Source organism: Cheilinus undulatus, linkage group 7, assembly GCF_018320785.1.
Source record: "Cheilinus undulatus linkage group 7, ASM1832078v1, whole genome shotgun sequence".
Taxonomy (NCBI): Eukaryota; Metazoa; Chordata; class Actinopteri; order Labriformes; family Labridae; genus Cheilinus; species Cheilinus undulatus.
Window position 1 is genome coordinate 51,109,207 of NC_054871.1, and position 16,149 is coordinate 51,125,355.

The 16,149-nt window shown below is 40.3% G+C and overlaps 1 protein-coding gene across 2 annotated transcripts in view; it reads left to right on the plus strand.

The window, feature by feature from the left end:
* Positions 1 to 2,829: 2,829 nt before the first annotated feature.
* LOC121512115 (importin-13-like) overlaps positions 2,830 to 16,149 on the plus strand; it is a 66,274-nt gene continuing 52,954 nt past the window's right edge. Inside the window, exons 1-2 of one of the 2 annotated variants that reach the window (XM_041791164.1) lie at positions 2,830 to 2,900; positions 3,304 to 3,381. In XM_041791164.1, coding sequence (XP_041647098.1) covers positions 3,322 to 3,381 — 60 coding nt within the window. In that variant the 5' untranslated portion in view covers positions 2,830 to 2,900; positions 3,304 to 3,321. Of the gene's footprint in view, positions 2,927 to 3,303; positions 3,382 to 16,149 lie in introns of both variants that reach the window. The other variant, XM_041791165.1, reaches the window with a different exon arrangement.

The following is a 16,149-nucleotide window of genomic DNA, read 5'->3' on the forward strand; positions in this document are numbered from 1 at the left end:
AGAGGGCACTTTTTGTCAACACAGAGGGCACCAAGGGGCTGAACGCCCTCCCATGCTCCCCTCTGAGTCCACCAGTGTCCTATCATATCATGTTACTTGTATAGAATCATAGGTTATGGCCATTGCTGGTTGATTTCCCGTTTTGACCACCATAGTGCTTCAATGCATTTAGGGCACCTCCCAAAGATAATCACAGATCAGTATCTTTAAACTTTTCAACTACTTAGATGTATTTACTGCAAAATATTTTATGAGTTAGAACAAAACATCAAAGCATCAGTATCACAAAACACAACAGCAGTTTTTAACGAGGATGTCGATGCATGAAGAGCAATATATATGTACAGTGCTTAACAAATTTATTAGACCACCACCCAAAGTAAGGTTTATGCCACAGCTGCCCTAAATTAACAGCATTGGTAATTACCAAAATCATTTTTGATGTTTCTGCAATGGTTAATACACCAATATGTAGAAGCTCTTTGACCCAAATGATATTTTTAATGCTAGGATATAATTATTATTGTTATCCATGAATTTTCAAATTTACTGATTTACAAAAAAATGAAAAAATAGTAAAGCACATTAATATTTCTTGATTAATATGTCAAATTATAGTTATTTACTTGCATTCCTGAACAGAAAAATGAGTTTTAGTGGTTGAATGTTATACTTGATTAATTTCTGACTTCTCAGAGAAGCCCAGTGAGCTGGCTCAAATTTGGGTTTGAAAGTTTGAAATTCCTCATTCCTGTTCAAAATGGTAAAACGTGGAGAGCTCACTGAAAATGAAAGAGTCCGCATTAAAGCACTTCATGATGCTGGATGGTCTCTGAGACAAATATGACAGGTGGTCTAATACATTTGTTAAGCACTGTATGTGTATGTATGTATATATATATATATATATCAGTGTTACTCAACCCTGCTCACCCAAAGAGCCAAGTTGTTGAAAATTATCGTTGCAAGAGCCACCATCTAAGTGGTAATAGTGGCAAAAAACTGCTTGAAGTAGCAATGAAAATAAGTGAAAGGTGGCAAAAATGGTCAGAAAGTACCAAAAATGGTTGAGAAGTGACAAAAAATGAGTGACAAGTGGCAGAAAAATAGTCCAAAAGTGGAAAAAATGTGGCAAAAAAAGAGGGAAAAGTGACTAATATGGGCAAAAAGCAGTGAAGATTGGCAAAAAAAAGGGCAAAAAATAGGAATCAAGTGGTATGTAATGGCTTAAATGGGCAAAAAGTGGTGAAAAAGGGCAAAATTTGAAAAAAGTGGCAAAAAGAATAGGAAAAATTTGTGGGGGAAAATGAAACAAGTGGTATTTAATGGCAAGGGTAGCTTATTTGGACAAAAAGTGGCAAAAAATGGAATAAAGGTGGCAAAAATTGTGAAGAAGTATCAAAAAGTCATTGCAAAAATGTGTAAGTGTAGCTTAAATGGGCAAAAAAGGGCAAAAAAAAAAGGTGAAAAGGGCAAAAATGGGATAAAAGTGGCAAAAAGAAGATGCAAGATATATATAATTTTATGTAGTGGCCCAAAATTGCTGTAACAAGTTGTAAAATGCGGTTGAGTTTTCCAAAAATGACCACTAGAGTGATGAAATGAAAAGGGTTAAATAATGGCAAAATGGATTAACAGAGGCAACAGTAAGTGGAAAGTGGCAAAGATTGGTTAAAAGTGGCAACAAAATATGCAGAGGACATAGAGGAAAGGGTTTAAAAAGTGGCCAGTTTGGCATAAAAGTGGCAGAATATGGGCAGATGAGGTGGTAAAATGGGATGAAAGGGGGCAAAAATGGATTAACAGATGCTTTAAAAGGCAGAATGTGTAAAAATGGCTCTAATGTGGCAAAACCAGTCAGAAAGAAGTGGGGAAAAGGGGTTTAACAGTGGTTAAAAAAATAGTTTAATGCTGGAAAAATGGAAAGAAAAAAAGGTGTGAAAGAGGGTTAAAATGATTCATGAAAAGTGGCAAAAATAGGTTGAAAAGTAATTAAAGGATTTAAAAATTGGAAGAAATAATGAAACTCAACACCTGAACCAAATAATAATTTGACATACTTTCATCATGAAAATGACATAACTGTTAGCCAGCATGCTAGCACCAATGCTACTGATCCAACACACATGCACTGATATCAATAAATCACAACTTGGGGGGAGCCATTCCCTATTCTCTGGGTTTCTCAGGGGCCCACCCAGGTATGCCTGGCGGAACAAACTTCATGACCCATTTTCGGATCCCAAACCACTAGTTGGGAACCAGTGATTTAGAGCTATGTTTTTTCTTTCTTTCTTTCTTTACTTTTTAAAATTTTGAACGCTGCATGCTGAATCAATGTCTCCATAGAGGCCCAGTAGAAATAAATGAACCTTGCATATTAACAAGAAAAATAGTTGAAAGCATACAAACCTATAATGAAACATATTATTTGATTAAATATGTAACGTTTTATTTGGGACAATTTTTTTTCCAAAAAGGGATAACATGTTTCAGGCGTCTTCATCTTTCCATTTTCCACAGCTCTGCAGTTTCATCATGACAGGATGACAGCAAACTGGACAGAGGAGGAATGATGCATTCGAGTACTTTAAGTATATAAGATTACTGAAGTTAAAATGGCTTATAAAAGAGCGGTTACATGACCAGCATTGGTAGTAATCAGGAGACTAGCCATACCGAACTAATCTACATTAAATTCAGGTAATGCTGTGTTTCCCTTGGCTGTAATATTCCTGAACCCGCTTGTTCGTCAATTAAACGTTTGTTCCCCGTTGACCTGCTGATGTGTCACAATTTTTCCCCACAGAGCCTGAACGCAGCAGTATCTCGGTGACGGAGCCGCGGCAGAAAAGCGGCAGGAGCGGCCACCACCGAGTCAGAGCGCCGCAGACTGAAAGGTGTGGAATTATCGGTGCCGGAGCCGGTATACTGAAATTATTCCGGTCTGTGATATTACCAGGCAGCGTAGAGGTTATTTCTGTGAACATTCCTGCCTCGTTTGGCTTCAGTTGGTGATCAACCAGCCTTACATACTCTGCTACATTAGCTTGTTAGGCGTTAGCATCGAGGCGCTAGCTGTTGCTAGTGTGTTTTCTAATACAGCAGGTTAGCGTCAGTTAGCCGATGTTAGCCTCCCGCTCCCGGTTAGCTTGTGGTGTCATGGTTATATTTGTGATGCTCTGTGGCTAACGACTTCCGTGTCGCGTTTAAATACCGTTATTCTTTTCTAACCGTGCCGTGTGTGACGTTAACGGGAGGTTTACCGGGAGCTGACCTTGCTGCTCTGTCATCGTTTGACAGCTCCGTGTCCGCGGAGACATGGAGACACCGGGGAGGACGCCGACCACCCTGGACTTCACCGTGGAGAACGTAGAAAAGGTGGGTGTCTGTTTGTGTGACATACAGCATACAGTGATGAAGGTAAATCTACCTGCTGTGTTTCTGTGTAAAGATGATGTCAGTATGCTTGTAGACAGACATGAAGCTCACCTCAATGGTGTAATGGTTTAAAGAGTGACCGTGTTAACTGGGGTCCTCAAACCAAATGCATCTGTTTGTGAAGATGGATGATGAAGAGGGAAATGCTCCAGCTAGGGGTACAAGATATCGGATTTGTACCGATATATGCCGATATTTTCGAGCTCATTTTAGTCGGTACTGATATATATATGTAAATTTCCAAATGTAGACATTCAATAAAGAAAGTGAAGGTTATTCCTTGGATTTCATGCTTATATTATGACATGTTAATGTTAATGTTAGAGTTAAACCAAGCTCACTGTCCTGATAGACAGTAAACAGCACAAGGCACAGAATGAAAATGGGACCCTTTTATACCCCATAATCAAAACTAGTTTTCCTTAAACCAGGGGTTCTCAACCTTTTCAGCCCGTGACCCCCAAAATAAAGGTGGCAGAGACCGGGAACCCCGCTGTACCTGAAGGTGGCTGAACACAGCCATGAACATTATAGAACAGACAAGGCCGTCCATAAGGGGGGGTGAAGGGGAGAGCTTTCTGAGGCCCAGCCAAACTGGGGCCAGCAAAATCATGGTCCACTGTAAAGTTAATCAGTGGTATTTTATATTAACCTGTATAATAACCGCTCTAATCAAAGAAACACTTTTAAATTCATTTGTGTAGTAAGTATCCCTCTTAAAAATGTAAATCCTTCTGTTAAAAACAGAATTGAAATATGTTAAAAATAGCTAAAATGGAATGATGACTGCAAAAAAAGGTGGAAAAGGTAGTGAAATTGGATTTTAAAAGTAGCAGATATGGTTTAGAGTGGCAAAAATTAGATAAAAGTGGCAAAAAATAACAAAAAAATGGCAAAAATTGGTTAAAGTAGCAAAAATTGGCATATTAAGGGGATCAAAAGTGGTTTAAATTTGGTCATATGGCAAAAATAGGTGAAAATGTGGTAAAATGGGATGAAAATTGATGTAAACTTGCAAAAAGGAGTTAACTGAGGCAGAAATGGGCATATGAAATTGTAAAATGTGGCATAAAACATGGTAAGGAGGGGATAATAGTGGCATTAATGGGTTAACAGAGCAACAATAGGCAGAGGGTGGTAAGAAAAATAGGCAGACAAAAGTGGTGGAAAGGGTTTAAAATGGAAAAAAATGGGTTTTAAGTGGGGAAAAAAATGTTAAAATTTGCAAAATTGGTGTAAATTGGCAATAGTGTAATTAAAACAATATTCTTGTTTTGTTTTTTTTTAAGGCATCTGGAGACCCCATATCAGTGTCTCGCGACCCCAAATAGGGTCCCGACCCCAACGTTGAGAACCCCTGCCTTAAACAACAGTTTAAACAGCAGGTTGTTTACCTGTAACAATCCTGACCAAGTGCTTAAAATAAAACACATTTACATTCTTGTCACATGGAAAAGTTACATTTGCTGTAGTTCAGAGTTAAAGCTTGAGTCTTTTGGACAAATGTTACAGTTTAACAAATTTAGACCTAAGTCCAGCTAAAAATACAACATCTAAAACCTAAGCGGTGTTTGAGAACAACCTCCAAAAAACCCAAGGACATCCAAAAAACTGACCAAAATATCAATGCTTTGTGAAGAGATAAAAACATGAAATTAAACTTAGTTTGACTGAGATAAAACTCAAAATCAAACCAAAATCATTGACATCCTGCTCTTCCTTGTCATCAGGGTTGTCATCCAAAATTCTGCTGCCCCTTGTTACAGTAGTTGTCTGTGTCACCGTTCAACATTAAGAACTTTCATCCATCAGCTATTTAGTGTGAAAGCTAAAGAAGATAAAACCAAAACATATTTGGACCCCAGCTACCTTCAGCTAGTATTTTAACAGATCATGTTGCTGCTTCTTGGCCATGTGTTTTATAAACAATAGGAGCTTTCAAAACAAGCTGACATAGAATTTGGTCTTAAAGGTATACATGTGAACGCTGTGTCTGGTATAAATGAGTCAAGGAATAGGTATGAAAACGATGGAAAACTTCAGCTGAAGAAGGCCTGTTGGTCCTGTCTCCAAAGTGAATTTTGTAACCTTGCAAAGCAGATGGATCTGCCTGTTTCCATGATGATCTGCCTGTTTCCATGATGATCTGCCTGTTTCCGTGGTTTTCACTGGCGAATCCATCTTGCAAAGCTCCCGTCTGAACCGTTTGGGCCCGGTTTGAAAGTGACAGGACCAATCAGTGTCGAGGGGCAGTACTTTCAGGTGTGGCGGAGTTGTGACGTAAGCAAGCAGCAACAAGAGGCAATAATGGTGGAAGACATTAGTGTGGATGCTACTAAAGCGCCAGTTTTATCAGAACTTGACGACATTTCTTCGTTAAAAGAAGAACAAAGAACAGCAGTGAGCTGTTTTCTTTTCAAAGACAACAAAAGTTGTGTACTGACATGTTATAGTCGCCATGGTTCGTGTTATGCAGTTCTCTATGGAGTTTATTCCTCGGTAGCTCCGCATGCCCACCTCGGTATGTCAACGACGTTGCATGTTTTGTTGCTTTGATTGGCTTTTAAAGATGTGACGGACAGACTGTCATCCAATCATCCTCCCAAGTTTTTTTCAAAGGCTCTGCCCTTGACCAAATGCTGAATATCGAAGGTTTTCCAGATGGATGTGTGAAACAAATCCATCTGGCGTGTCAGGTTAGAGTTTTTGTGAATTTATTAGGGACTTTAAACTGTAATTTAAAGGTAAAATATTGGATGCTTCAAAATCGAGTCGGACGGACTCAAGATTTTATGAAGTCCCACAGTCTAAATGATGTTAAATTCGAGTTACAGTTAGTTTAATCATTCCTCCTGTAGATACTGTAGTTCCCGTAGTTCCCTTTGGTTGCTTAACAAGCCAATACGTAGCGGTCTGATATGAGGCAGATGGCCAGACAGTGAGGATGGAGAGAGAGATGAGGAGAGAACCGTTACAGTCAGGAGGAGAACAATGCAGCTTCAAACTGCATGGACTGTCACAGACTGAGAGAGTAAAGAAAAGTTTAGGAAACAGGTTTTCTTTTAACCATTTAACTTTAAAGTGACTTTCTTATTAAGTTTCTATCACTCTGTGTTTGAGAGAACAGAAGGACTTCTTCATTTACATTAGAAACATCAGTTAGGATGTGATTATACTCGTGGATGTGTCTGAAAATGTTGGAAATATCTGACAGTTACACTGGTTATGATTATTTTATATCAGGGTTATCCAAACAACGGCTTCTAGGCCAACTGTGGCCCTTTTTCAATGAATTTAAGGTTATTTCCATTTAAGTAGTGAATATTTGATTCAATTACATAAACAAGACACTCTTTTTTTATGGTAAAATTAGTGGAAAGGTTTAAAAAACGGAATTCCAAAAAATTGAAATGGAAAAAACAGAGTTTGTCTAAAAATAAAACAGATTTCATAGAGCCCTACTAAAGGGAGCTTTCGAAGCAGCTGTCATCATGCTGAAAACTCGGACTCAAACTAGTAGCTGATAATAAAGCTGATGATAGCATACATCCCTAATAACTGTGACAAATATCGGCTGGAATTTTCCAGTTTACACAGTCACACTTCAAACTGTAACACCACCTCTGGATCATTTCTGACCTCTGAACAGGTTTTAGTCTTGACACAGATGCTGTACTCCGTGTTCTCTCCTCTCTGAATTCCCTGCTGGTTCCCTCCGTCTCTGAGGATGGGTGGGGTGGGAGACAAAGGGGATGCAGGAGTGTTACAGCTGGTATTGTGTTATTGTTCTGAGTTTGTGTTTTTCATTCACAGTTGTATTGGCAGTAGAGAGGTATGTTTTATATTTGGGGATGTGAAGTAAAGGAGAATGGTGTAATCATGTCTGAGAGACACGAACAGGTCTGGTGCTGAGGTGAAAACAGGAAGAATAAAGGACGCTTCCCATGATTATTGATCATGTTTCATGTCTGTAGGTAAACAGCATGGCATCTGTTTTGTGCAATGCACAGTGGCCCATGCTGTTTTAAATTATTCTGTTTGTTCAACAGCTGGTGAATTGACTTAAAAGAAAATTCATCCTCCAATTTGATTTTTCATCCCTAGCCTGTTATGTCTAGGTGTCTGTAAATTCCCAGGTGGGTGATGTATGCCATAGGTAGCTTGAGTTTTCAGATTTAGACTAATTTCTCTATCAGGGGAATATTTAGGAAAATGTTTGTGTTCTATATAGGAAAGTAAGAAGTTATGATAAACTATTGACAATACAAAATGTATTAATGTATGTAATATGATTGATTTGTTTGTAGTCATCTTAAAATTGAGAATTCTGTTGACCATAAACAGACTTTAAGAGTTGAAGGAGGCCATGAACCGTAGGCAGGCCTAAATATTAGTCAGAGAAACTATACAACAAGAGATTTCACTACATTAAGGAGATTAATTCTTTGTTTATGTTTCAAAACTTTATATTTAGATCACTTGAAGTTGGGGTGCATGTTGGTGGAGGGACACGAACATGTGGAGTTTGTATGTTCTCCTGTGCATGCCTTGGTTCTCTCTGGATACTCCGGCGTCCTCCTGCAGAAAAAGCATGCTCGTTAGGTTAACTGGGGGCTCTAAATTGCCCGCAGGTGTTGATGGGTTGTTTGTTTCTTCATGTAATGTGATTGACTGGCAACCAGTCCAGTGTGTACCCCGCCTCTCGCCCAGTGACAGCTGGGATGGGCTCCAGCCCTTCACGACCCCAAACAGGATAGGAGATGTATGGAAGTAGACAGATAGTTTATTAATCCCAAGGGAAATTCAAGATTTCACCTGAAGCTGATACTCTGTTGAACTTAATGTCTTTTCGAAGAAAGTCTAATTTAGGGCGCTTTCACATTAGGCCCAGTTGTTTCGAACCGTGCCGTGGCGCGATTCCTCCCCCTCCCCCTTCCCCCCGCTGGCTTGCTTTCACACTAGCAACATCGATCCGTGCCAGGGCGCACTTGAGTATTTACTCTGTCTGAAACAGCAGGTGGTAATAAGCACGTAGCTGGTTTACAACCCCGCAAAGGTGGAGGAAGAAGAAGAAGCTACCATGGCAACCACTGGGGTCATGACCTGAGTGAAGATTATTTTTGTTTTTTTGTTATTTCTGATGATTTGCACCTTTTATTGAGGAAAAATGTAAACAAACTGCTGCGCTGTGGAAAGAACTTAAGTTTTTACGATGATGTCATACAGCTGATACGATGCTCTGTCCCGTATCTGAGCACGGTTTGTTTGCATTCACACTGCCGAAACGAACCGGACTCTGGGCTCAGGTGCACTCGGATCCGGGACCGGGCCCCTAGTGTGAAAGCCACCTTAAGAAAATCTTAACTCGCTACGTGTCTTATTTACTCCCTCAGCCTTAGTGCCAGCTGGTTGTATAGCACTGCTGTTTCCTGGTTTTTAACCTTTAAATCATCAACATGTAGCCAATAGGCTCACCTGTAATGCTCTGTGAGAAGTCATGTGGTAAACTGTAGAGTTTTTTTTAATTGGTTCAAGTGAGAATGTAGTTTTATTAAAACCAAACACCTCCGGTTGATGGCGTTGGCATTAAAAATTGGCTATCAAGACACAGAAGGTAGAGGGACAGAGAGCGAGGGAGCATGCGTGCATAGCAGACAGGACACAAAACTATATTTGATGATGATAATAATAGTAATAATGATGCATTTGGATTAATGTGCTTTGATGTTGTTCATTTTAACATAAATCTGCTGGCTGACAGTAATTCTGTAACACTCTCACCCCTCCTTTTGCTGCAATGAGGTGGATGTCATATCTACAATGTGATGTTGGCATTTAGTTGTGCTGAACCGACAAAAGAAACATAACAGGTGCCTGCTTCAATAAGATGCAGTAATCAGAAACTGGGATACTAGTATTTCTCATGTAAACACCAGGATGGTGGTCATAAGTGGGGTGTTAAAGTCCATGTAAACACACTCATTGCCAGCATTTTGGGAGTGTGACTTGATAGAAAACAATGAAAAACACATTGGCATTGGTCTTGGCAATTGGCTAAAATGTTATTACAAACATTAGTATCATTCCTGTTTTTCACAGCTGGTGTGTCTCTAATTATCAGTGAGTACTCGTACTCATAAATGCCCGTCCCTAAAGAAGATTCAGAGCTATAAAGAACAGGATGTTTGTGTGGTACTGTTTGATAGCAGAGATGGAGATGATGGTCCCTGGTGCTGCCTGTTTGTGTGTCACAAACAGCTCTTTGTTCAGCCTGGTAAACAGAAGCACATCCTCAGTATTTATGTGTACACCATGAATTTGTGAATATTGTGTTTTACATTTCTGCTCTCTGATCTCCTCTTTACTGACAGAAAACAGAATGTTAGTTTAAGACTAAAGTTAGCTAACAGAACAGCAGGAGGTGTGTGTGTGGGATAAGTGAGAAGTCAGAATCAGATCATTCAGAGGAAAATGAGGCTTATGCATACATATGGGTGCTGCATGTATCCTTTGTTTCTTCATCAGTGTTTTAACTTGTGTTTTGAGCTGTCAACCTGCACGGCGCACCCACAGCCATGAATGTGTGGTGGACAGATGGCTCGAAAACACACTGAAGCTCAGAGCTGTTATAACCTGCTGTGTTTGTTGGAGCCGGAACAGTCAGACAGTCACAGCGTCCATATCTACCTGATAATGAACACCTGGTCAATCTTTGCCTTGTTACAGTGCAGGCCAAAGGCTCATCTATGCTCTATGTTCAAAGTGAACACAGATACAAACAGAGCTTGTTGTCTGTAGCCTGTGCTCATTTAGTCTGTATTTCTGCGCATTCTTTTGAAGCTTATGAATGGGAACCAAATGTTGCAATAGCACCGGTACTTGTGGGGGCCGTACTGAGCAATTTAGCCAACAGATAAAACCAGCGCAGCAAAATACAACTAGGGTTGTTCTGATTCCGATACCAGTATAGGAAATACGTCCAGTACTGCTTAAAATGCAGGTATTGGTATCGGCGAGTACACGAGTTTATGCACCAATCAGATATTTGGTTTAGCTTTATATTTTGCTTTGCTTAGCCATGTTAAATGTTAGCGCTATAAACCATAAATCAATTCTCCTTCGCTGCCTCTGCATGATCAGGCTTCCGTTTTTAGCTCCGCAGAGAACCAAGGTACCGGCTGCAGCAGCAAAGAATAGTTGCTTTAAATGCCTTCCAGACCGGCGCTGTCATACAAGACAAGAAGTGATACAGTTCACTAAAAGTTTAATTACTTATGAACCTCAAATCGTTGCATCTCACTTGTTTTTCCTCTTGAAGCTAGCCGTTGTGTTTTTATTGATGCTATTGATTCATTTGAATCCTTTGCAGCACCATTTATAGCAAACCTGGATCTCGTGTGACTTCTGGGGACTTTAGTTATTAAATAAACCCGATATTGAATGTCTTTTTATCCATTCTAATCAAATTACAATCATTTATTACCACTAGCTCAAATGCTAACTGCCATATTGTATCTCTCTGTGAGTATCTGTCTGCCAGTAGAAGGCTGTAACGTAATCATGTGATGCTGCCAGAAATAACAGAAAGGAGAGAGAGAGTTCAATGCACATGATGCTCTATATAACTGTATTTATTAAGGACATATCTGTAAACAACAACTGTTAATATGCAAGTTGTATGTTCTATATTGTATTTGGAAAAGTGCAGTTAAGTTGTATTAAAAAGAAGAGAGAGAGAGTCTGTGATGCAGCCCCCTGTATTATTGTTATTTTAATATTTATCAGCAAAACTCAATAATCAGCAGGAAAACAACTTTAGGCTCACAGAGAAGCTGTACATTATGATTCTATTTGCTGAGCCGTTCTAAGTCAAATATAGGACTAAAATAATTTCCTAGTATGAACAGTCAGTTCAGAAAGTGCAGACTGGTATTGGATCAGTTCTCGGTATCGGCCGATACCAACACCTTGGTATCGGAAAGGAAAAAATGGTATCGGAACATCCCTAAACAGAGTACAGAAGCCAAACGATGCTGGAACTTCCCCCTGACTGTCTGAGCAATATTGCAGATTATGTCAAGAGGGTCTGGCTGCAGCCCTTGAGCAAACCTCTACGGTGGGGCGAAACCTCTACGCTGGGGCATGATGTATAATGCCCAAGCCTACGCTTGGGCGTGCAGCAGCAGACGCCGACCCATACGCTGGGGCTACACTATTAAAACCCTACGCTATTAAAACCCGATTGGTTCGGTTTAGGTGTTTAAATCCGACTGGTTAGATTAAGGCATTAAAATCCGACTGGTTAGGTTTAGGCATCAAAACCCGACTGGTTAGATTTAGGGTCAGCCTGTCGGCAAGCGGATAGAGCTGAAATTTCATCGCGGGTAATATACGTCACGCCCCAGCGTAGAGGTCCATGGCTTGGGCAATGTATGTCACGCCCCAGTGAAGAGGTTTCGCCCCACTGTAGAGGTCTCCAGCCGAACGCCCCAGTGTAGAGGTTTGCCTGAGGGCTGCAGCCAGATGCCTCTCGAATATGTTATCAGAAAAAGAGTAAAATAGTTATAAATCTGAGCTCATGTTGTCCACCCCTATAAAGACATGGCGATAGAAGACTGAATCACACAGAATCAGCCTGTAAAAGGCTACTGAATGTGTCTGTGTGTTATAATGATGATGAGAAAAGCAGTTAGCCTCTGAAGCTAACAGCTGAGCCTGTGAGAGGATGAAAGCTTTAAATGAGCAGACTGACGTTTGTTGATCTCTGATGATAAAGCAGAAACACAGCAGGGCTGTCTGAGTGTGTGGTGAGACCAGGTGTGAAATAATGATAAACTGTGATTTCACAGCTCTGACAGAGCGGGTTTGAATGATGCTGTGTGGATGTGTGGACAGATTATGTATTTCCTTTTTCCTCCTCATGTGGTGGCATGGACCTCTGACAGAGGGTCTTCATTTATTAACAGTGCATAGAAAATGCTCTTGATTCTGTCTTACCTCTAAGATGAAGAATCAGCATTGATAAATCTTGCCTACTCTAAAGAAGAGATGCGCTGATGTAAAAATTAGGGCCAATGTTACTACCTCTGTTTTAAATTTCATTTTAGATGATGGCTAGTACTGTTTTTGGTGTTACTCTCATTACTGCCAACATTTTTCTCATGTTTGACCATGACAACAGATCACAGTTTGCCCAGCAGCACACATTCTCTGCCCAAAATAAATTTGTTCTCTGAATCTCTAGGTGTGGTAGATGCCAGCATAAAACATCTCTAACACCAGCTGATATCAGCCCTGAAAACAAACCTCAGCCATCAGCAAATAATATGAACAGATTTCAGTTATGGATGTTTATACAGTCATGGACGAAAGTATTGGCACCCCTGGAATTTTTCCAGAAAATACACCATTTCTCCCAGAAATGGTTGCAATTACAAATGTTTTTGGTATACATGTGTTTATTTCCTTTATGTGCATTGGAGCAACACAAAAAATCAGAAGAAAAAAGACAAAATTGACATAATTTCACACAAAACTCAAAAAATGGGCTGGACAAAATGATTGTCCCCCTTTTAAAACTGTGGGTAAATCATTTTATTTCAAGCATGTGATGCTCATTTAAACTCACCTGTGACAGTAACAGGTGCTGACAATCTAGAAATCACACCTGAAGCCAGTTAGAATGTCTAAAAGTGACTCAACCTTTGTGTTGTGTGCCTGTGTGTGTCACACCAAGCATGGAGAAGAGAAAGAACAGCCCAGAATTGTCTGAGGACTTAGAAAGCAAAATTATGTAAAAATATGAACAATCTCAAGGTTAAAGACCATCTCCAGAGATCTTGAAAGTCCTTTGTCCACTGTGTGTACTATAATCAAGAAGTTTATAACCCATGGAGCTGTGGCTAATCTCACTAGATGTGGACATAAGAGAAAAATTGACAAATGAATGCAACGCAGGATAGTTGGAATGGTGGATAAACATCCTCAGTCAACTTCCACACAAATTCAGGCTGTCCTGCAGACTCAGGGTGTAAAAGTGTCAGCCCAGACCATATGTGGTCATCTGAATGAGATGAAGCGCTATGGCAGGAGACAGAGGAGAACCCCACTGCTGACAAAGAGACATAAAAAAGCCAGACTGGAGTTTGCAAAAATGTACCTGAGTAAGCCTCAATCCTTCTGGGAGAACATTTTGTGGACAGATGAGACAAAGGTAGAGCTTTTTGGAAAAGCACGTCATTCCACTGTTTACAGAAAACAGAATGAGGCCTACAAAGAAAAGAACACAGTACCTACAGTCAAACATGGTGGAGGTTCAAGGATGTTTTGGGGTTGTTTTGCTGCCTCTGGCACTGGATGCCTTAACTGTGTGCAAGGAATCATGAAATCTGGAGACTATCAAAAGATTTTGGGCCACAATGTAGGGCCTAGTGTCAGAAAGCTGGGTCTGTGTCAGAGGTCATGGGTGTTCCAGCAGGACAATGACCCCGAACAAACCTCAAAAAGCACCAAGAAATGGTTGGAGACAAAGCGCTGGAGAGTTCTGAAGTGGCCAGCAATGAGTCCAGATCTAAATCCCATTGAACACATATGGAGAGATCTCAAAACTGCTGTTGCAAGGAGCACCCTTCAAATCTGAGAGACCTGGAGCAGTTTGCAAAAGGAGAGTGGTTCAGAATTCCAGTTGAGAGGTGTAAGAAGCTTGTTGATGGTTATAGGAAGACATTGGTTTCAGTTATTTTTTCCCAAGGGTGTGCAACCAAATATTAAGTTGAGGGTGCCAATAATTTTGTCCAGCCCATTTTTTGAGCTTTGTGTAAAATTATGTCAATTTTGTCTTTTTTCTTTGTGATTTTTTGTGTTGTTCCAATGCACATAAAGGAAATAAACATGTGTATACCAAAAACATTTGTAATGGTGGAGAAATGGTGATTTTTCTGGAAAAATTCCAGGGGTGCCAATACTTTCGTCCATGACTGTAGCCACCAAGTTAAAGGAGGATAGGCTGATAGAATAAGGTCAAGAATAACAGCAATCGTAGGATCAAACTAGGCAGCTTTGGTCTGTGTTCTCATTGGGACATTTGCGGCAGGCCAAAATATGTGATTTGCAGAAGTGCTCTCTAATTGGTTGGAATTTGTTTTGGTTTGTGAATGCAAATGAATATAAGGCTATGCTACCCTGATTCTTTGACCTGGGATGATCACATTTAAAAAAAGATTGAGTCACTAACAAAGCTTAAATAAATAAAAAATAAATAAATATTTGCATGAGAAGCAAACTTTGTTACTATGACAGTCATAAAAATAATTTAACTCAAAGTGACAGCCTCACCAGATTCATTTGTACTCAATAATAGCAGAAGATGACGTTTAATTGGAGAGATCTAAAAGGCAGTATATACACAGGAGAGATGTACTGAGCACGCTCCACAGCCCTGTGTCTGTGTCATAGTGAGGGGGGTTTGCAAGCAGTGTGTTTATTGATCAATCTCCATTTCTCTAAAAATAAATCATCTGTTCATAGCCTACGTAGAAACCATGTCCAGATTAAGTCTGTGTGTAGGAGACTCTAAATGTTGATGACGTTAATAGTATTTCTCACACAGACAACAGCCTGATGAATGAAGCTCCTTCAGGTTTGGCATTCTGTGTTTTTGCCCGAATGTTTACTATAATTAATTATGAATCTTAAATGTATTGAGATTCAGAGTGAACGCTTTATAAAGTGTTTTTACCAGCTCTTAATGCTGCATTATAATTGACACATGTGTGTTCACAATGACAGTTGAAGACTAAAGTTTGAGCTGAACACTTTAATGTTGTTTTCAGACACAATCACCTGTTCGCACTTTTATGAATGTGCTAATCTTGGGAGTTCACTCGCTTAATTAAAAACAAAAATATTTTGCATGAATAATTCGCTCCACTCGCTCATCACGAGTGCCCCTAAAGATGTGAGAGGGGAAGGGGGGCCTTCTCCCACCTGCTGCATTTCAGTCTGTTGTCAGCAAACATGGCTGAGCTTGACCTCACTGAGAAGATTTCTGCTTTGTATCTGCTGTGACAAAATGACAGACAAATCTTCTCACAGCTTACCAGACAATCTGACCTCCTCACTCCCTTTCCTCCAAGCAAGCTCTTTTATTCCTGTGCCAGTTGAACAGATACACTATATTGCCAAAAGTATTCACTCCCCCATCCAAATAATGTAAATCAGGTGTTCCAATCACTTCCATGTCCACAGGTGTATAAAATCAAGCACCTAGGCATGCAGACTGTTTCTACAAACATTTGTGAAAGAATGGCTCGCTCTCGGGAGCTCAGTGAATTCCAGCGTGGTACTGTGATAGGATGCCATGTGTGCAACAAGTCAGTGGGGAAATTTCCTGGCTCCTAAATATTCCACAGTCAACTGTTAGTGGTATTATAGCAAAGTGGAAGCCATTGGGAACGACAGCAACTCAGCCACCAAGTGGTAGGCCGCGTAAAATGATGGAGCGGGGTCAGCGGATGCTGAGGCACATAGTGCACAGAGGTCAGCAACTTTCTGCTGAGTCAATGGCTACAGACCTCCAAGCTTCATGTGGCCTTCAGATTAGCTCAAGAACAGTGGTAGAGAGCTTCATGGAATGGGTTTCCATGGCCGAGCAGCTGCATCCAAGCCCTACATCTCCAAGTGCAATGCAAAGCGTGAGATGCAGTGGTG